Raw genomic sequence first — 23,105 nt, 5'->3', positions numbered from 1 at the left:
CTGTTTACCTTTGAAACATTGAAAATCAGCTTTTCGAACATCCAGTTGGGCGAACTAAAAAGCCGAATCCCGACTGTCGACAGTCTCTGAAGTTCGAAACTCAGCAAATCGAACAGCAGATTTGCTGAGTTTCAAACACAGATGTCGAACACACAATGTAATGCAGAGGGGGCAAGCCCCCCTGCACCCCCCACCCCCTACTTTAATATTCTAACTCCAAGGTCGCACTACAGTGGGGAAGGGATCCATTTCCCGATCCCCACTAAAGTGCACACCGCACCCACAATGCTGAATCTGCAATGAGTGACTGTAATGTGCATTCGCTCATTGCACATTCGATGCATTTTTTTCAGCTGTGAACTTGAAAACATACTTCCGTGCAACTGTCTTTCGACAAGTTGCATTTCAACATTTCAAAGGTAAACCTCGTCATCAGCTTGTCTCATACATGTGTGTGTGTGTGTGTGTGTGTGTGTGTGGATCTACTTCTTACCAAAATCCCACTTCATCGAACTTCATAATGACGAGACAAAGTTGCTGAAGCATGAACACCCCAATCACCATAAAATAACTGCGAGAAATAAACAACTTGGCCACCATGGTGAACTTCACCATTTTCTCCACTATAGAGTGATCTTGGAGTTGATATATTTAGTTAAGGGGGTGTGGGTGGGTTTGATTTGCTTTTCTTTGTTGTTGAAGTGTTGCTGGACAAACAGTTAACTTCCTGGAGTTATTTTATGGTGATCCAGGTGTTTGCGAAACTACATTTTCAACAACTTCATCTCATCGTTATAAAGTTCGACGAACTGGTGAGATTTCGGTAAGTATATATCACGGGTTCCCTTTATAATCTTGAAATATTGAAATATCGAATTACAGTATCTTGAGACTAAAGCCGAACTTCCAAAATAGCAAAACCTTATAACCACGAATCCAGAAATGTTGAATCCACAGTTGTGGTGGTGCACTATATGACGTGAGATGTACTGTGTGTGCCTGATATACAGTATGGTGTGCGGATATGGCTGGAGATTAAGGTAAGTGAATATTTTTTAAGGGTTTTGGGTAGGGATTTGAGTGTATGTGAGTATGTTCGGAAGTTTTAGATCTGGGTTAGGGTAGGTAGGTAGGTAAGAGTATGAGTGTGTAAGTGTTGAAAGTGGTGGTGTTTGTACATATGTGATGCGTGTGTGTGAGGGGAATGTAGAGTGTGTAGTGGTGAGTTTATTGTCTTTTTTCTGTTTGGTGCGACCTTGGAGTTAGTATATATAAGAAGCAGGGGTGTGGGGGGGGCTTGCTCCCCTTTTTATATGTAGGGTAGGTTTGTGTATTTGTATTGTTGTGTTTTGTGTGTTTGTTGCAGTGTGGGGAGGATGGTGTACATGTGTGGTGTATGGTGTGTATTTGTTCGCGATTTTGAATTTTGTGGTTTTGGTTTTTCGGCTTTATAGTCTCGAGATACTGAAATTCGATATTTTAGTATTTTGAGATTATAAAGTGAATTCATATACACATACACACACGCACACATATATGTGTGTGTGTGTGTGTGTGTGTGTGTGTGTGTGTGTGTGTGTGTGTATGTGTGGATTTACTGCAATTCATCAAATTAACAAAAAAAACAAAATTGAAATCCAAGATGACAAAATCGAAAGCTCAAAAGAACAATAACTTAAAAAAATGAAACCCATAACAGAAAAAGTAGTTACAGATATTACGTACCACTCCCGACATCCTATGTACTGTTGTGAAAAGAAACAGAAACATCTTTCTTATATTTGTGAAAACAAGCTATCAACTGAAAAGTCACTTTGTGTCAGACAATCTCTTTTCAAGGAAGTATCCTACCTTTAAAGGATAATTAGTAACTTGTATGTTATCCAAGGTTAAACATTTGTCACCAGTAACATTTAAAACTTTTCTGCAAACTCTATTCACCTGCTGTAATAATGCCTTCCTACTAGGAAGCATTGCAGCATAATCAAGTGAGGCTGATACCATTACATCATGTACAATTAAACAAGGGGTATATCTTGATAATGAAGCTCTTTCCTTTAAGTCATGGCATATGATATACTTTTGAACTTCTGAAGGATCTCCGGTGTGATTGTGAGGTACTGATTTCATTAGTACCTCTCCATTAGACACACATCGTTACCACCCTATCTTTACACTTCTCTCTCCCTTTGTACTTACATTCCCAATACTTCTGGGTTTTAAAACTCCTTTCCAAATGATGTATAAATCCATCTAAGAAATTGTGTAGACAGCGCAGAGAGTGCCGGGTGTGCGATATGTAACATCTGCCATAATGTTTTGTTGGTACACTAAACACTAAACTGAGACTGCTAATTTATACTGCTACCACAGTAAAGGAGTGATTACACATTGTTCGATCTTTCAGTTTTAGTTTTTTTAAGTTATCATTCTTTTGAACTTTCGATTTTGTTGTCTCATTTATTTAAACTTTGTTTTTTTGTTAATTTGAAGACCTGAAGGAGAGCCACATTATATATATATATATATATATATATATATATATATATATATATATATATATATATAAAATCATCTCTTTCTACACACACACAAATATATATATATACACACACACACACACACACACACACATAAATATATATATATATATATATATATATATATACATACACACACACACACACACACACACATATATATATATATATATATATATATATATACGGTTTACAATTAAAATTTGGAAACTGCATTGGTCGACCGGCAAATGGTTGATTTGCAGTTTCCAGGTGGGCAGAATGTCGAACCCAAATTGACTGACTACATTACAGCTAACGGGTAGCGTCAGTCGAGCATTTGGGTTCAACACTGTGCAGGGGGATCACGGTTCAGTGAGGAACAGGGAATTAGCCCAGTGTCTCACTGAAGTGTGATCTCGGCATTGGTATATTTAATTTGCAAGGGTGCCCCCCCACATGGGGGTTGCAGGGGGACATAGCCACCCTGCAAAACAGTACATTAACATACCATTGACTGTACACTCTAAAATATGAAAAACAAACATTATATCACCTCCTGTCACCCCTACTCTAAGCCTCCCCTATACTGACCAACCTACGAAAATCAGACCTTACTAAACTAGACTCATGTTACAATAAAATAGCCAAATTCGCTACAAACCTCGCCTACAAAACATACCATTGCACAGCCCTTAGACAAATAAATTGGCTAGAACTTCCTCAGCTCCTCCAATACAAGCAACTAACCTTCACCCATAAAATCTCCATGAACCAAATAAACCCCAGCCCTTCAAGATCTCATACAACCATACACCACCACTAGAACACTCCATTCCAGTGACAAACTCCTAGTTAAACATACCAAAGATAACAACTCAGCTGGAGAATCCTTATTCTCTACCATCATTCCTAAAACATGGAATAAACTACCCACTTCCATCTGCACCATAGTACAATTTAAAAATCTTCTATTTACTCACTTAGAAAAAATCCTGGCTTTGCTCTTGCTACCAACCTGACTAATTCTATATTCTCCACTTTTTATACACACCCTCGGACTTTCTTTAGATCTACACTTTACAGTACTATCCTATTATACCTTCTTCCTTCCCTATATATACTTACTCTTTTACCTCAATTCATTTCAAGTCTTCCTCAAAAATATCATACTGTGCTTTCTATTATATATGCTAGTCTAGCTTGCATAATGACATATACTCTCTGACGTACAAATTTTGTTAAAATTGTTAAGGTGTCATCTCTTTCGGTTATTTATATTTGTAATGTGTACTTTCATTGTTGACCTGTACTCTGTAATTTTCTTGTGGTATAATGTTTGTTTTTCATATTTTTGGAGCTTTTCTCCCTGGTTCTCTGCTGAAAATGGACCTGTGTCCAATCAGACTTTTCCTGTAAACAAATGTTAACTAAATAAATAAAATAAACCTTTCTGGTGGAAAACTTTTGAGAAGAAGATAAGATATGCATAACTCTTTCAGAAATCTTGGGATCTCTGGCCATCAATGGAAGTAGAGGAATCAAGTGGACAACCTTGAGGGAATTCAGATTTAGGTGATGCTAGTCCAAAGGGTGGGATACCAAATCTGGAATGGGATCTAAAACCCAAGAACAAGTGAGGCCTCATGAAAGGGAGCCAGACATGTCTGCACCAGAAGGGATCTAGAAGAATTATGGTTGTTCTGCAACAAGTGGCTTTCTGCAGAAACCTTACTATCAGGGGTGTTGAAGGGTAAATGAATAATAAACCCTGGGGGGGTCAATCATGCAGAATATCATTCCTCAGTCACTGGCTCTTTGAGATGGATCATGGCAAAAAAGCTACTGCACTGGGTGTTGAAAGTGTCTGCAAACAGATGCAGCATGGCTGGTTCCAGTGGCTGAAGATCTTCACAACGACTGATGAATTAAGAGGCCACTTGTAAGGAATCAGAATGCTCCTGCTCAACTTGTCTGTTAGACTGTTGAATACCCTTTGAATGTGCACTGCTATTAGTGTTGTTAGGACATCAGCCATTGTCACACCTCTATGTCCTCTCAACACAGGAGATAGAATTGGGTTCCCTTTGTTTATGTACCACAGCACCACCATGCTGTCTGCCTGGAGAGAGATCACACCTTAGGGTAGGCAGTTGTGAAAAGCCTGCAATGCTAGGAAGGCTGCTCTCATCTCCAAAACACAGATGTGCAGCTGGGCCTCTGACTGGGAACAGGTACCTTGGGTCATCTTCTTTCATAATGTCCACACCCCAGGAAGGAAGTTGTCCATGGTCACCCTGGTCACAGGCTGGGGAAAAACAAAACAGCATCCTGCAAAGACATGATCTGAAGCCAACCATTATGAGATGAGATGAATAAAAAACATTGAGCTGAACCAGAAAATTCATTAGATAAGTTGTGACAAATCAGTGGACAGAAAGAGTCCAATGAAGAACTCTCACAAAGAATATGGCTAAACTCTTCACCTGGAATATCCCAAGAAAACTTTTTTGATTTGTGGAAGAACAGGAGTCCCCCCTCTCTGGTTTCTACAGAAAGTCCTCTGTAGGGCCAAATCGGAAATTCCCACAGCAGACTACATCTTGCCATCATGTTTGCTCCTGGCCAGCATATCCTTAACTTTTGGTCCAAACAAAGGTGGACATATCAAAAAGGGTATTAAAGAAGGATGCCTTGAAGCACTCTGCAATATTACACAGGTGCATCTAGGCAGGTCACTAGACTGTAATGCCAATGCCTGCCATGTGCGGTATACCATCCGCTGCACTGGAGAGGAGCCTAATGGAAACCTTTGATATGGATAACAAGACTTTATGAAGCTTGACTGAAGGTTGAGATGCCACTGACTTAGTAACTTTAGTGATCAAGTCTTTCTGAAGTCTCGTCAAGTGTGCACAGAGGGCAAAAGAGCCAGAAGCAAATGTGCGCTGCTTCTCAAATCAGTCCAATGCCTGTGACTCTGTTCAGGGGATGAATCTATGTGATCTTTTCAGAGACTTCGTTCTTAATGGTTACAGCAACTGCAACAGCACTGACTGCAGGACCTTTGTTTCAGAAGTACCTACCCTTGGCTCTCTATTGAAATGTCAGCACTTGAAATGCAGAGTGCCGAAAAGTTGAAAAAAAAAAAAAAAGACTGAAAACCCACAGAACAGTGAATCTCGAAAACTGCTCTTTTCTTTAAATCCTTTTGTGGGTGGGATGGGGGGGGGGCAGGTCAAGCACCCTGCACCACCTGTGTGTGGAAAGACCCCCCCCCCACACCCTCTATAACTTATATATGCCAACTCTGGCACTGCCATACCTCAGACAAAAAGGGAGTATTCCAAGAAATGGCATTTCAGACTTGGTATGTGCAAGTCCAATCTTTCGGCTATTCAGTTTCTGTGGTTCAGGACTCGTTCTCGCTCTATGGGGTCCTGACATTTCAAATGGTTACCTTGCCCTAGGATGCGACCAGAACTTTATCAGGCTTGGGCAGTATTATCCCCACCACATCAGGCTCTCTCCACTCCCTCCTGGACAAAGGACAATGATCACATCCTAAGGGTGCACCACTCCAGATGGGACAGGCCCGCACCAAAAGCCTTGAGAAAGACAGACTCCTCCAAGAAAAGGGCTTTGTCAGTTCAACCCCCTTGCTAATTAATTCAGGCAGATTACTGAAGAAGACATCAACACTGAGGGATTTAATAAACCAATCACCTACATTAAGTTTGGAATCCTCAGTCAGGGATTCCTCAGGGGAATCCAAGTGTTTCCTTTTGCACAAACTCTTCTTGAATACCACCTCAGGGAAACAAGTGGGGAGGGGGGGGCAAAAGCAACAAAGGAACCCTGGATCTGGGGTTGCTCAAAACCTTTTGGTGCAGTCTGTCCTTGGACAAGTTCATGTGGAGCCAGAGACCCAGGAAGATGAGAAGACTGGGATGGATCTGACACAGGATATGATGACCACATCACCAAAACAGACAAAATCCTGTATATGATATTGAATGCTAAAGCAGAGATCCGGGTAACTGGGAAATTACCCTTCTCAATCCACAAACCTAGAAGAGATCCACATTCCAGCAACCAACTAGCTCTGGGCTGTCCAGGACCAGCACCACCCAGGGACAAGGACAGTTCTAGCAACCACGGAGTCGGCTCTGACCCTATGGCTCTGGGAAGAAGATGGCCTCAACAGCACCAGAGTCAAATACATCAATGTCATGGTTGGCACCAAAGTCAGCCAAGGTGCTGGAACCAATGAAGGAACAACACAAGTGGACACCAGATCCAGGGTCATAGGTGGTAAAAGATGGTGAGAAAGGGCAACTAGTAACAGGGAAGGGGCAGCTATCCACCCTCAGACCAGAGAGAGAAGGAATGATCCCCAGGTTCATCCGGGCTTTGATAAAGGTTTGCATTAACTTTGCCCAGATCTGACTCCTTAATACTCCCAATTGGACCTTGCAGACCTAGAAGTAGCCACTAAGGACAGCTTGTCAGACTGATGCACAAACTTCTTGGGTCCTCAAAGGAGAAGACTGAAAAACTGGAGGACAGGGCCCCGGGGAGAACACCAGATTTGGCAGTATGTTAGCTAAAGATTGTTCTGAAATGTGGGTATGTATGATGGGGTTGTTAAGGAAAGACTTACACTAATATAAAGCATTTTAGACTTAACTTTTCTGTGTAGTGGTTTTTTTCCTAACTGATGCCCTGTTTTATAGAATGTGCAAAAACTAATTTTCCTAAATCACAGGCTGGCAGGGTAAATAATTTCCTAAACTCTCCATTGCATCAAACTCACTTGCCTTGCAGAAAGCAAGTCAAAAGCAACTGATTTCAGTTCAACATAACTCTAGATGCATCTGCTTTTAAATTATGGCATGGATCTGGTATATACTTAGAAACCATTCACAGCTTGTCTGCCTTCTTTACGGCAAGATGCTGGGTTGTGGTTCTGTACATTCCTGAAAGAAAGCCAAAGGAGGAATGGCCCAGTACTTCTCACCCTTCCTTAATAGCAAGCAACCCCTATTCTTTGGTGAAAGAAAAAGTTGTCATTTCCCACTCAACATTTAAGCTGTACTGCTAACAGTCTCAACAGACACTACCGGAGACAACTTGGATCTGCTATGACCTATCACAGGGGTCCGAATGGAGAGATGATGAAATCAACAAGAAAAGGATTGTAGTATTGCTGGAACTGAAGTCATCCTCAAGTCCTGGTGAATACCATACCTTGTTGTGGACCGTTTTCACAAAATCTCACCAAGACAACATGGATTATAGACTGTATTTTACATAGCATATATTATGTTAATAGGTAGGTTAAAAAATAAAAAAAGACAGCTGGGTGCACAGTTCCCAGGATAAAATAAAAAAATTGCCCAATCCTGGAGTGTGCGCTGGTGCCAGGACTAGAAAAAAAGGCAATGGAGAATCCTTAACACTAAGGCAAAGAAACATTCCTACAATGGGGTTAGGATAGGCTCAGGGGGAGGATGGCCTCCCTGTTGTACAAGGAAGTAATAGTAGTCCACAAAAATCTGAAAAACTGACAGGCCAAAAAAGAGCCATAAAGACTGTACAGTGGACTATTGTGGATACGGAAGAAATTGTGTATTGCTATAATTATGCAAGAAGCCCAGAATTTCCAGATAGAAGATATTCAAAATGATTGAGAGAAATTAGAGAAAAGAAAAATACTTGCACAAGAAAATTGTCAAAAGCTTCAAATAAAAACTTATGTTCATTATTACAACAAGTCCATGAAAAACTAAAACCAGGTGTGTGTGGCACAGAACACAGATGCAAACAAAAGATGCTCTGAAAAAATGTAATAAAATCCACTGGCTTTTATTGATACAAGCTGAAATAAAATTAAATTTTATTAAACTACTTTGCAATTAAGTCATGACAAAGGACAAATTATTACCTCAGGGATAAAAATTAAAGAGGGGATATTTCAAGGTAATTCTTTGTCACCGCTGTTGTTTTGTCTTGCTCTTAACCCATTATGCTCCTTACTTTACAGATCAGGTCTTGGTTACAATTTGTCTGCCAGAAAACAACCTTGTTTAAAGATTTCTCATCTACTTTTTGTGGGTGACAAAACTGTATAGTTCAACAGATGCAGTTGTGCTGTCAAATCCTCAAGTGGTTAAAATTTTCTCAGATGATATAAGAATGACATCTGGTCTTGATAAATGTGCAAAAGCAACATTTAAAGCAGGAAAGTTGAAGTACCAAGAAAATATCAGTTTGGGACAGGAATGTGACACAAAGGACATTGAGCAGGAAAGAGTGTATAAATCTTTGGGAGTTAATGAAAGATCATCAATAAAATATGAACAATGCAAATAAAACTCAGTCAGGGATACCTCCAAAGACTAAAACTAGTACTGAAAACAGCCTCAACATCTTGGAATACAGTCCAAGCTATAACCCAATTTGTTCTTCCTGTTTTAACTTACAGTTTTGGTGTGACTGACTTGCCCCAAAAGGTATTGCTCAGTTGGACAGAAAAACAAGAAAAATGATTCACCCTTATCAAATGATATATAAACATCAGAGTATACCATGACTATATATTTCATGCTCTGAAGGAGGTATGGGCCTCCTTGAAACTGATTAGATGCATAGATCTGCAATTGTGGGAATGCATACATATTTGCTGACCTTAGATCCAAACACAGTGAAAGTTTTAGAACACGAGGAGACGAAGTGTAAGATGACCTCTGCTTAGTTTAGCAGGAGCATTCAGGTGAAAATTGGGAATGGAAATCAAACCAGAAGTAGATAAAAATCAGATAGAAACTGAAAGTGTCAAAAAACAAAAGAAAGAATATAAGCAGAAGGTTCAGATGAAAAGGAAAGAAATGGATAAAAACAATAAATATAGCAGCAAGTACAGAGATCTCCTGGAACAACTTTGTGTTGATCAGGATTTGACACAGGAATGTTTAAGGAGAGGGGAGTTGAAACCAAACGATGAAAGGTTAATAATGGCATCACAGGATAGTGGACTATGTACATACTGGTTTACAAAGTCCATTGAACATGTGGGAGAAACAAATTTAGGGTTTGTAAAACAAAAAAAGAATTGGAAACATTCGCACACCTTGTTGCTGGGTGTGATATTCTCATGGCAGAGGGCATATACACATTAAGGCATAACAATGTGGCAAGATTTTTGCATTGAGGATTGTGCAAACACTACAACACTGAAGTAACAGAAAAGCACTAGAAACGAACTACAAAGCATTATAGAGAATGATGAAGAGTTCATCACATGGGATAACCCTTTACCAACAATTCAAAAAACAGATGAGAGAAAACCAGATATAGTTGTCCATGAAAAAGACATTCTCATGGCAGATGGTCTGTACTTTGAAAGGCACAAAAATGAGGCAAGATTATTACATTGGGAATAATGAAGTAGTTGAAAAGCATGGAAACATGAACCACAAGGCATTATAGATAATTATGAAGTGTACATCACATGGGATCACCCATTCTCATCTATTGAAAAACTAGATGCAAGAAAACTAGATATAGAAGTCCACTAAAAAAGAGACAAAAATCACTGATCAATAAAATTGTTATACCTAGTAATTAGTGTCTCACATAGAGACACAAGCAAAGTCATGCAATATCAACATTTGCAAGCAGAAACGACAGCAATTTGGAAGAAGGGTACCCAGACAGTTCCAATAGTAGTAGGAGAAATGGAACTCACAAAAAAGAATTTACAGTCTTATTTAGATATGCTACCAATACATGTAACTTTGCAAGAACTGCAAAAGTAAATTCTGGAAAGATTGTAGATGATGTGAAGAGCACTTGTGGCTAACATCAAAGACAAACAATACAAATTTCATGAATTTTAATCATATCCTAACTTAGGAATGTTGTCCATTCCTGTCATGGTATTAGAAATCCAAAAGACTTGTAGAGGACAACTTGATCTGCTATCGCCAAGGCCATAATTAGTTTAACTTTTGACAGATTCACATCAACAATAGTCACCTTTAAGAAAAATACAGAGGACAGAGTTCACTTTGCTTATGAGATGTGGTTGGGGGTCTTGAAAAGGTAAGCAATGAATGCACAGTGCACAAAAACTCTTCCAAAAGACAAAGTCCTCTGAGATATGACAGATGCGGAGGACCAGGCTGACAAATTTGTCTGAACTTGTTGAATGGCTCATAAATGTCCCTCAGTAAGCTTCTCATAATCTACAGCTAGCAGAACATCTGGTGCCAGCTACTGTATTAGCAAGGACACTATGAACAAATCTTTCAAGATAGAAGTCCACTGCCCAGATAGAAACGGCTAGACCTTCATTGCTATCAGCATTTTAGGTCAGTCCATTTATTAAGGGGGAGAGAGAGAGAGTATGGCTAGATCTTCTTGGCTATTAGCATTTTATGTCAGTCCTTTATAAAGGGAGAGATAAAGAGAGAGAGAGAGAACTGTATGACTACTAGTATTGTCACAGAGTATGACAACCAGTACTGGTATAGTTTTTTTTTTTTATGCTACACAGAAATATGAAAGGGACTCGTTTCTTTTTACATACGGATTCAAACGACCACTTAAGCCTTGCTGTCTGTGCATCACTACTGGGGTTCCAAACACGACTAACTCTGCCATCTCTTATCCTGACCTATTGCCTGTTAAGTCAAACTAGTTTCTTTTGTACCTTGATACTTGAGGAGGATACTTCTCTAAGATCAGCCATGCATTTCCATTCCAATTCTGACATTTTTTTTATAACAGAAAAGCTTCAGATGTTTTCAAACTTTTAACTTTCATAGCTTTGTTATTTATTTTACTGTTCACAAACTGAAATTTACAGCTGGAAATGAAACAGTGAAAATCTCCAGATGCCTTTCATATGCTAAACGCACACTTGTTTATACGTCTTTGGGAAGGTCATTGTAATTGAACAACAAATTTCATTAAATAAGTTTCCTAGTCATAAATGCTAAAGCTGCTGGAATGAAGTTTTATTTTTTTTGAAAGAAATACCTTGAGTTATTACTTGTGACACAGGCAAACTTAAATTTATATAAAAGTAATCAAACCATATTAACAAATTCACATTTACAAGCACTATACATTACAGATATTGTTCTCTACAACAGAATCAATCCAACATCACATACATTGTTCAATTCCTGCCTTCTCTTAAACCTCATTCCTTCTCCAAAACATTTTTCTGCATGTACTGTTCCCACAGTTTCCATTTTTTCTATGTAATTCACTCCTACCAGTTTCTACAGATCCCGCTTCCTGTTCTTTTATCTGTTCCACTGCTTTAAGTATGGTTGGCTTAAACTTTGACTTCCATTTTCTAGTAATTGTTTTTTGGTCTTCTTCTTTCGGCTGCTCCCGTTAGGGGCCGCCACAGCAGATCAACTGTCTCCATTTCTTCCTGTCCTCTGCATCTTGCTCCGTCACACCAACCACCTGCATGTCCTCTCTCACCACATCCATAAAACTTATCTTAGGCCTTCCTCTTTTCCTGTTACCTGGCAGCTTCATCCTTAGCATCTTTTTCCAAATATACTCTGCATCCCTCCTCAGCACATGTCCAAACCAACATAATCTTGCCTCTCTGGCTTTGTCTCCAAACCTTCCAACCTGGGCTGACCCTCTAATGTACGTATTCCTAATCCTGTCTATCCTTGTCACACCCAGTGCAAATCTTAACATCTTCAACTCTGCCACGTCAAGCTCTGACTCCTGCCTTTTTGTCAATGCCACTGTCTCCAACCCATATAACATAGCTGGTCTCACTACCCTCTTGCAGACCTTCCCTTTCACTCTTACTGGTACTCGTCTGTCACAAATCACTCCTTCTCCACCCACTCCATCCTGCCTGTACTCTCTTCTTCACCTCTCTTCCACACTCACCATTACTCTGAACTGTTGATCCCAAGTACTTAAACTCATCCATCTTTGCCACCTCTACTCCCTGCATCCTCACCATTCCTCTATCCTCCCTCTCATTCACACGCATATATTCTGTGTTAGTCCTGCTGACCTTCATTCCTCTTCTCTCTAGAGCACATCTCCACCTCACCAGGGTCTCCTCCACCTGTTGCCTACTCTCACTACAGATCACAATTTCATCTGCAAACATCATAGTCCACTGGGACTCCTGTCTGATCTCATCTGTTAATCTGTCCATCACCATTGCAAATAAGAAAGGGCTCAGAGCTGATCCTTAATGTAATCCCACCTTGCTTTTTGGTAACCACCAGAATTAAACTTAACAAAGCCTTACTATGTCTAGGCTATTAAGATCCTGTATCCAAGTTCATAAAAATAATTTCCATATTTACATTCATTTGCTTGCATAGTATTCCTGCCAAAGTACTCTCTAGGGAATTTTTAAAGTCTGCCATCTCGTTACACTCCCATAACATATGCTCCCAGTTACCTCTTTCTTCTCCTTCTCTACCACACCTCCAACACATTATCTATCTGACGAAAAATTCTTTGGAGTCTATTTGGGGAATGATAGTACTCGTACAAACACTTCCAGGCAAAAATCCTAAATATTCTAGATCTTGTTGCTTACTTGGTAGCCATACATATGCCTTCTCATAGTTTCTCTGAGAACTGTTCATCTATACTCTCTTTTCCCAATATTTTCTGACCTCCTCTAATCGATTCTTATAATTATCGTACAATATTTTATATGCCTATTAATTATCCCTTTTTCTAACAGTAGCTTCTGTTCTAGATTCAACTAAAATCTCAACTAATGCAGGTCTTCCATTTAGTATTTCCTTATCCCTTTCTCTGTCTATACTCTGATATGAATCCCTGAGAGGGAAGGCAATTTCTAGCCTGCAGTCCACGTATCTCCTTGGCCTTCTCCCATTTTATCTTTCCCTCTCTAATTATTTATTCTCAGTATCTTGATTCCTTTACCAGCTTCCTCCAGTAAATTCCAGCCAACTCTTGCCCTATTTTCTGTATCCCTAATTGCAGTCATCATCAGCAGAATCCCCTTTCTCTATTCCTGTGCTGGCTTACTTCTTAGTATACTTTCTGCTACTTTATGAGAATAATATTTTCTCTTTTTTTAATTCCGCCAAATCTTTTGGGTTTCTAATACCATAATGGGAATGGACCCCATTCTTAAGTCAATGTACAGTTAACGTTCATGAAATTAGTATCGTTTTAATCTTTAATGTCAGCGAGACGTGCTCTTTGCAGTACCAGCAATGTGCCCATTAATGGCTCTTGCAATTCGTATGGAGTTGCATGCATTCGTAACATATCTAAATACAATTGTAGATTATTTTCTTTTATAAGACCCATTGCTCCTACTACTATTGGAGCTGTCTGGGTATCTTTCTTCCACATTGCTCTTGTTTCTACCTGCAAATCCTGATATTTTATGACTTTGTATCGCTCTGCATGCAAGACACTGTCATCACTGTGTGTAGCGATTTCAGTGATCAAGGCTGCTTTTGTCTTCTTTTCATGGATCACTATATATCTAGTCTTCTTGCATCTATCTTTTGAACTGCAGGTAATGGGTGATCCCCTGTGATGTATACTTCATTTTCTGTGATGCTTTGTGGCTCATGTTTCCAGTGTTTTCCAACTACTTCAGTATTATAATGTTTGCACAATCCCCAGTGCAACAGTCATACCACATTATTAAGCCTTTCAGTATATACAGTACGTCTGCCATTAGTATATCAAAACCAGCAACACGGTGTGTGATTGTTTCCCATTCATTTTACAAACTCTACATTTGTCTGTTTCTCCCAAATGTTCAATGGACTTTGTAAACCAATGTGTACGTATCCCACTAACTTGGGCTGCCAATATTTTATTTATTTTACTTGAACATTTGTTTAGTGGGAAAGTCGGACTTGGAATGCGTCAATTTTCAGCGGAGGCCTGGGGAGAAATGCTGCAGATGCATGTCTTTCTTAACCTTTCATGTTTTGGTTTGAATTTGCCTCTCCTTAAATATTCCTGTGTTCGATCCTGATCAACATGGGGTTCTTCCAGGAGTTTTTTATACTTGCAACTACATTTATGCATTTTCCACATTTCTTGCTTTCTCATCTGATCCTTCACTTATATTCTTTCTTTTGTTTTTTGGCACATTCAGTTACTGCCTGATATTTTATCTACTTCTGGTTTGATTTCCATTCCTGCTTGACACAGATGTGCTTCTGCTAGACTAAGAAGGGAAGTCATCTTAGATTTATTCTCCTTATTTTTCAAAACATCCACTATATTTGGGTCTTGTGAGGTCAGCAGATATGTATGCAGTCTCAACCGCAGATCTATACATGTAATCAATTTCAAGTAGGCTATTACCTCATTCGTAACAGGGAATATATAATCTTGGTATGCACTGATTTTTATAAATCATTTGATGAACATGAAGCATCCTTCTTGTTTTCCTGTCCAATCTATCCAACACCTTTTGGGGCCAGTCAATCACTCAAACTCTTAAGTCAAGACAGGAAGAGCAAATTGGTTTACAGCTTGAATTTGGCTCCTAGATGTCCACGCTGTTTTCAGGATTAATTTAAGTCTTCTAAAATATTCCTTACTAAATTTTATTCATATTTGTTCATGTTTTATTGTTGATCCTTCATCAATTCCTAAATATTTATACATTCCTTCTTGCTCAAGTTCTTTTGTATCACATTCTTGTCTCAAAATAATGTTTTTCTTGATGCTGCAGCTTTCCTGCTTTAAAGGTGCTTTTGCACATTTATCAAGATCAAATGACTTTCTTATATAATCTGAAAAAGTTTAGACTACTTGCAGTTGTGCTTTCAGTACCTCATCTGATGAGCTATACAGTTTTAAATCATCGACAAAGAGAAGATGAGAAGTCTTTCCGTTTTGTTGCTTTCTGTGAGCCAAATTATAACCACAACCTAATCTGTTAAGCAGACAGCTTAATGGGTTAAGGGTAAGGCAAAACAGCAGCGGTGACAAAGAGTCATCCTGGAATTTCCCCCTTTGGATTTTTATCCCTGGAATAATAATTTGTCCTTTATAGGGTGTTTCTTATACATTTTAAGTACTCTTTTATCCATGAATGTGGGATACTGTAAACTTTTTTTTGTTGTCAATCCATGCCATACTTAGATTCTTCCCTTTTTACAGTTCTCTATCATGACTATTTAGCAACAAATGAGCCTTTGTTCCATATGACTTTCTTTTATTGTCTTTTTGTTCTAGTGCCATAACAGAGTTTTCTTCAATGACTTTGTGTCTCTCTGTACGTATGACACTATAGTCACTGGGTGCAGCGATTTCAATGATCAATGCTACTTTTGTCTTCTTTTCACAGACCACTATATCTGGTTCTCACATTTATCTTTTGAACTGCTGGCAATGGGTGATCCCATGTGATGTAGACCTCATCATTTTCTATGATGCTTTATGACTGTTAACTCTGTCGCCATCAATTCCAATGTGTAGTTTATATATTGTTGGAAGGCACGTTAACTGGGTTATAATTTTTAGGTTAGCTTGCAGATTCACTCTTAAGTAGGAGCATTGTTTTTCCTGTTGCTAGCCAGGCTGGTGTATGTTCGGGGTGCACATATAAATAGTTCTTACTCATGGCTAAATCTTCATGCAAAGATGGTAATACTTTTAACCAGAAGCTAGGTACTACACCTGGGCCTGGGGTTTTCCAATTAGAGGCTTTTCTTAATTTTATTTCAACCTCTCTGGCTGTTACTTCATCTGATTTCATATCCTGTACCTTTGAACTTCTTATTCTTTCTTTTACTTCCATCTTTTTTTTTTAATATTGTTTAATCCTTTTTTAATTTCTCCAAATCTTTTGGGTTTCTAATACCATGATGGGAATAAACCCCATTCCTAAGTCAAAGTATGATTAAAGTTCATGAAATTAGGATTGTTTCAATCTTTGATGTCAGTCAAAAGTGCTGTATGCTGCTGTGCCCAGTAATGACTCTTTCTGCAGGTCGTACGGCGTTACATGTATTGCTAACGTATCTAAATATGACTGTAGATTATTTTTTTACAAGACCCGTAGCTCCTACTACTATTGGAACTGTCTGGGTATCTTTCTTCCACATTGCTCTCATTTCTGCCTACAGATCTTGATATTTTATGACTTTGTGTCTCTCTGTATGCAAGACACTGTAGTCACTGGATGTAGCGATTTCAATGATCAATGCTACTTTTGTCTGCTTTTCATGGACCACTACATCTGGTTTTCTCACATCCACCTTTTGAACTGTTGGTAATGGGCGATCCCATGTGATGTAAAGTTCATCATCTTCTATGATGCTTTATGGTTCATGTTTCCAGTGTTTTTCCGCCACTTCAATACCATAATGTTTGCACAATCCCCAGTGCAACAGTCTTGCCACAGTATTGTGCCTTTCAGTATACAATTCATCTGCCATTAGCATCTCACAACCAGCAACAAGGTGTGCAACTGTTTCCAATTCTGTTTTACTCAGCCATCCTTTTTTTTTTATTTCAAACTCTGTTTTTTTGTAGTTTTTTCAGCTCATCTGAATATCTGCTTAAAGCTTCTTCCATTTTTTCCAGCCTTTTGCTATTTGGAGTTGATATACTCCTTCAGTGATTCATTTATTTTAATCAGCTCTGAGCACATCTGACTTATTCTTTCCTCTATATTACTGACTGAGTCTTCAGTCAGTGTTTTCTCTTCATTTTTTCCAGCTGAATTTCTTTAAGTCTCTCTTATTTTTTTTCTTTTTTTCTTTGCTGTCATCCAGGCAGTATACTTAATATCCAGTAAATGAATTTACTAAAAGTGACCGTTCCTGGCCCTTGTCTTTTAGTTTCTTTTTTACAACGGCAGAACTCAAGTTAAGGTGCTGATCAGTGTGCAGCCATCCTGGGAAGTCCAAACTAAGTTTTATTATTGACTAAATAACCTAAGGGCTAAAGCTAGCCAACATCCTATTTGCACATGAAAAACTGTTTACCAACCAACAATTTCAAGCAGCAAGATCAACTGAAAAGAACATGTTTGGGCCCAGAGTGATACAGGTTTCTGCATAAAAAAGCTGTGGTGGCTCACAAGGAGAAGAAGGAATGCTGGATAAATGAAGTTGATAACTACCATGATTTGCAGGCAAGATGGCTCATATTTTACAGATTACTGCATGACTCTACTCAAATTAAGATCTTCTGAGTATCTTAAAACAGGATAATGAAACAGAGATCAACCATGTTAGGGTGCAAAACCTGCAGCTACGGTTTCTTGTCAACGAGAAGAATGAGCAATGCAACCATCTCTGTAGCATACAGGGTCAAAGGTCTAATTCACAGATGACTTGGGCTTATTTAGCAAGCTGTACAATGGAGGAGCCAGCTGGTGAGGGATGGAACAAGTGACTGAGACTGAGCTGCCCATCCTGGATGAAGGGAGTCGCTTTAAGTCCTGCCACAGGAGTGTTGTCTTGGGGAAGGCCTAGTATTGCGTTTCAACAACTGGTCAAACAGTCCATACACCTTAGCTGAGCACCGTAGGTGTGTGGAAACACATTTAAAGACACTTAATGTTGCTAGGAGCTACACTGGGCCTGGCAACTTATAAGTGGGGGGTTGTTAGGAACATCAGAAATCTCACACATTCCCTTACAGTGACTCAGTTACTGTCCAAGGCTCTTGCTTCTTCCTCCTGGCATCTTTTACTACCAAGGATGCAGAAAAATGATTAAGATAATTTGGGAACATGGTCCAAGGGCCACAGGAATTGAGGTAGGGGGATCAAAAGAAATAAAATAAAATAAAAAAATGCACAGTACAGATACTGAATTCAAGCTCTTTAAGCCATGCAAATTATTCACAGAATTAAAGAGAAATACTGCACTGAACTGGAAGCTTGTAGCAATTTTAATATATTATGCAGAAATAAATACTAAAATAACATTCTTAGAGATTCTAACACATAACAAAATAGAAAGTTTGCCAATAAAACACCAGTGTCAAGCAGTGAAGCAAGACAAAATCAGACACTGTATTTAATTCTCTAAACAAAATGCATCAGTATAAATGCTACAATATGGAAACTATGTTCTTATATGATACTCACTTTATCCATTCCTTTCTGTCTCTTTTTCATTCGCATGGTGATGACATGTTTTTCATTTTTTAGAAGGTTAGCTTTTGGACCTTGCTTCAAATATGAAATTGTTGCATATGCTGTAAAACTGAAGTCCTCCCTGCAAAGATATGACAGTTTCTGTTTTTCTGGTGTCTATTATAAGGTAGTATTCTACACATAAACATGGAATTAATAAAAGATAACAGTTTCCAGTTAGCTAGCAAACACTAGTACAGATGTTATCCATCATTAAATTAAAATAAAAACAAACTCTAATATTCATCTTGTATACCTTATGAATCTCCAGATTTTTGTATGTCCTTTTTGCTGTGGTGCTTGCCAGCCATCCTCAGCCTGGCCCATCTGCTCCCCCATTCTGAATAATCCCCAGTGAAGGTGAGAGATGGCAGGTGTTGAGCATCACGCAGGAGCACACTGCCATGGTTTATGCCTTTGCTGACATCAGTGAGGGTGTACAGACTTGCCCCTGTCCCTGAAGGCTGACACGGGCATCATCATCATCACCACAGGGGAGCCTACTGCTCTTCATGTGGTATGCTTATGCTCTTACTCACACACACACACACACACACACACACACACACACACACACACACACACACACACACACACACAATCATAGCTACTTCCCCTACATTGGAACTGCCAAGTCTTAAGGCCCTGGTGTTTTGAAAGTCTGCATTTACATGGGGACAGGTCAGCTGACTGGGATCACCATCTTGGTCTCCGTAGGATGGGCAAGCCAGCCCTAAACAACGCAACTTCCACCCTTCCCTGCCAGGCTTTTTTACCTCCAGGGAAGCTACATAAATTTAGATCATTTGGTCATAGTCAGGGCTTTATCCCTCTACTCCACAGAGTGGGGTATTATTTTCAGATATTTCAAAGAGTTGTCTGATATTTCCAAACCAAAGTAACATACCAGGTTTTACATGAATATTTTCTACAGAAAAAGAATCAGTCACCGTTTTCTAGAATTTTGTCAATGAAATCTGCACTCCTGTAACATATCACCATTTCTTCTGTGGCAGCATTTGAGATAAAACACACACACACACACACACACACACACACACACACACACACACACACACACACACATCCCTACTGTAATTCCAAGACTTGTAACTGCGAACCCCCAAAATTAGAAAACAGTAACTAAGAAAACAAAGGAGAAAAGATAATGTTTAGCATCACTATTCTTCTTTAAAGTTGTTTTTGTGGGGTTGGGCACGTCCCAGGCAACTCTCATACTTGGTTATGAAATCCACAGACCTCAGAGAGAAGGGAATAGTCCCAGAAATGAAATCTCAAACTTGGTATATGCAAGTCCACATTTTTGCTCATTCAGTCACGCTATTCCAGGACTCACACAAACAAATATTAGAATATCAAATGCTGACCTAATATATCTCCACACACACAGAGATATGCATGTGTGTGTGAAAAAATACATATATGGATCTACTTTTTATCATCGAAATTACACTCCAACAAATTGCAGACACCTGATTTCACTTACCAAAAACCTAACTTTAGCGAAACTGCACTTCTCCGAATGACAAATCAGTGAAAAAAACAATAATGGAATATATAACAAGAAACAACACACACACATTCTCCAATGTTTTAGCAGGGGGGCAAGCCCCCCTGTGCCCCCCACACTGCCTGCACATTAAATATACCTACTCTGAGATCGCAATACTGTGACAACACAGGTGGATTCCTAGATCCTTACTGTTTTTTGATACCTACAACTGTTGCAAATACAACCTACCATATAAAGATTGCTCAAACCACTCTGTCATCCATCAGGCTTCACAACAACCACGGTATATGGGAAGCAACATGAAGGCCATGCACTTGCACGTCTTACGGTATTCAGCAGCACACTAAATAGTTTGATGAAATGGACTTTGGAAAAGTGAACTTTCGTACAAGTGGAACACAACTTCTCATTTTTACAAAACTGCTTCACCATCTACTGCCAATTCTTCCAACCCCTTCTGCCTACCTATGAACCTCTACTGCATATTCTAGCATTTTCACTTGTACATCAGCCACTCTGTTGTATAATACTCATCACATTCCTTACTAATAAAGACATTTCCAGCATATGTCTCACACAGCTTAAACCAACCTTTTCTTAATTCTTTTATTACTTGCTAAAATATTTCACCTTCATGTAACTTAATGTGCTCTCTGTGAGCATTATATATAAACAAACCATATTGATCTTTTCTTGTATATTATCACTATAATTTACAATGTACAGTTCACAATACACTTAACATTTCATCAATATGTCACAGTGTTATAATCTGTTAAAATGTTTCACATAAACTTGCATTATGCCACTTGTTTACTAACACACTGTCAACAGCTTTGGTCACGTTTGAAATAAAATAAGTTATGTACTCACCATTACTTAACATCAGTGCTGTCCATTTTCATTCTTCAAATCATAGGTTCGAATCTACTAGCTCATGGATCACTGAAAACTCTCAAGCTCCTCCCTTTCCCATAATGCCCTATTCCTTAACAAGGCTCAAATCTTGTTTGCTGCCCCTTACATCTGTAGAGCATTGTAAAAGAATAAAATAGTAGAATATCTAGAAAAATCTCAGGCTCAAACAAAGGAACAAAGTTCCTTCAGCATCTTCAATCTTTCCAAAAGACAAGAAGGAAGGGGTTGGTTGGAAAGCAGCTGAGGAAGAATGAAAATGGACAATGCAGATGGAATGTCATGGTGAGTACATACCTTCTTTATCTGATGTTGTCAATTTTCATTCGTTCCTCAACTCTTGGGACAGAATCCCAAGCTACCTAAACCCCAGGAGGACTTAAGGAAGGATATTCCTGACTACAGCTGAGCCAAATGCTACTCTGCGCCCCTACAGACCAGATCCAATTTGTAATGAGCAATAAAAGTATGAGGATAAGCCAGGCTGCGGCTGCACAAATATCATCTAGAGCAGATCTAGACAAAAAAAAGCTGAAGTAGCAGCTGTAGATCTAGTGGAATGTACTCTTGGTGGTTTGTGTAAAAACATGCCCAATTTACTATAAATAAAGGTAATACAATCAGTCAACCATTTAGCTAATGTTACTTTAGAGACTGATTTGCCCAATTGTGAATCCGAAAAGGATACAAACAGTTCTGTTTTTCTAAAATTGCTTATTCTATGCAAGTAAAACCATAACTGTCTGTGAATGTACAAGAGATGTAAAGTACAGTTGTGTACACTTACCATAAATGTAGATGTTCGAGTGTTTTCACTGCTGCAGTCATTACAATTGGGTTATCCTGCTGGCAGGCTACCCTTAGTCGGCCTGAATTCCAAAGTCTAGGTCCGGCGTCGGTTGCTGTCACTTCCTCCCTGACGTCAGCGTGCCAGGGGTATAAAAGATGCAGCCGACGCCATTTTCCTCAGTTTTTCTTGCCCCAGATGTCAGGTGCCCCCAATAGGGTTGGCTAAAAATATGTCAATAAAACATACATGCACCAAAGTATATATTTTGCCTTCATCTACAAGCAAATACACCACATAAGTTTTATATAGGAAAGAGAAGTACAGATAAGTTCCAGCAAAGAAAATGGGGGATGGTGGGTGGGTAACCTGGACTGCAACAGTGAATACACTCGAACATCTAAATTTATGGTAAGTGTACACAACAGTACTATGTTCTTCGTGTTTCACTGTTGCAGTCATTACAATTGGGTTGAATCCCAAAGCTAAGGTTGGGAGGCTGGAGCTAAATAGCTTTAGGAGTGGCTATTAGGCCCTGCAGAACTGCAGTGGCAAAGCCTGCCCTGGATTTAGAGTAGAGTGGTAAGTGGTAGTGCTTTTTGAAGGTGTGCACTGAACTCCAAGTAGCAGCCTCTAAAATGTCTTTGGTTGGTACTCCCCTGAGGAAGGCTGCTGAAGTGGATGCTGCTCTGGTTGAATGTGGCCTAATGCCCTTAGGTACTGGCTTGCCATGTTGTGAATAGCAGAAACGAATGCAGTGGCCTATCCACTTTGAAATAGTCTGCTTTGAGATAGCCTTTCCTTGAGATCCTGCAGCAAATGCCACTAGTAATTGCTCTGTCTTTCTGAAAGCTTTGGTTCTGTTCAAACAGAAGCATAGCTGTCTGTGTATGTCCAAAGAATGCAGAATTCTCTCCCCCTTATTCTGTGGGTTTGGATAAAAGGTAGGCAGATGAATAGTTTGGTTAAGGGCCACACTGGACACTACCTTAGGCATAAAAGTCGGGTTTGTCCTCAGAGAAACCCTGTCTGGATAAAAAATGATAAAAGGTTCCACAGCCATGAGTGCCTGTAGCTCTGAGACTTATCTTGCAGAAGTTATTGCTAGGAGCAGAGCTGTTTTCCAAGATAAAAACTTTATATCAGCTGTTTTTCCAAGACATAATTGAGGTCCTGTGCAGG

At 39.2% G+C, this 23,105-nt stretch overlaps 1 protein-coding gene across 1 annotated transcript in view; it reads right to left on the bottom strand.

The window, feature by feature from the left end:
* RECQL (RecQ like helicase) overlaps positions 1-23,105 on the bottom strand; it is a 608,801-nt gene that overhangs the window by 25,435 nt on the left and 560,261 nt on the right. The window contains exon 15 of the mRNA XM_044087808.1: positions 18,640-18,769. Within this exon, the coding sequence (XP_043943743.1) occupies positions 18,640-18,769 (130 nt within the window). The remainder of the gene's footprint in view (positions 1-18,639; positions 18,770-23,105) is intronic.

The sequence above is a fragment of the Protopterus annectens genome, chromosome 11.part0 (genome assembly GCF_019279795.1).
Source record: "Protopterus annectens isolate FY-2018-M chromosome 11.part0, PAN1.0, whole genome shotgun sequence".
In the NCBI taxonomy this organism is placed as follows: domain Eukaryota; kingdom Metazoa; phylum Chordata; order Ceratodontiformes; family Protopteridae; genus Protopterus; species Protopterus annectens.
This window is presented reverse-complemented; position numbering and strand designations above follow the sequence as displayed.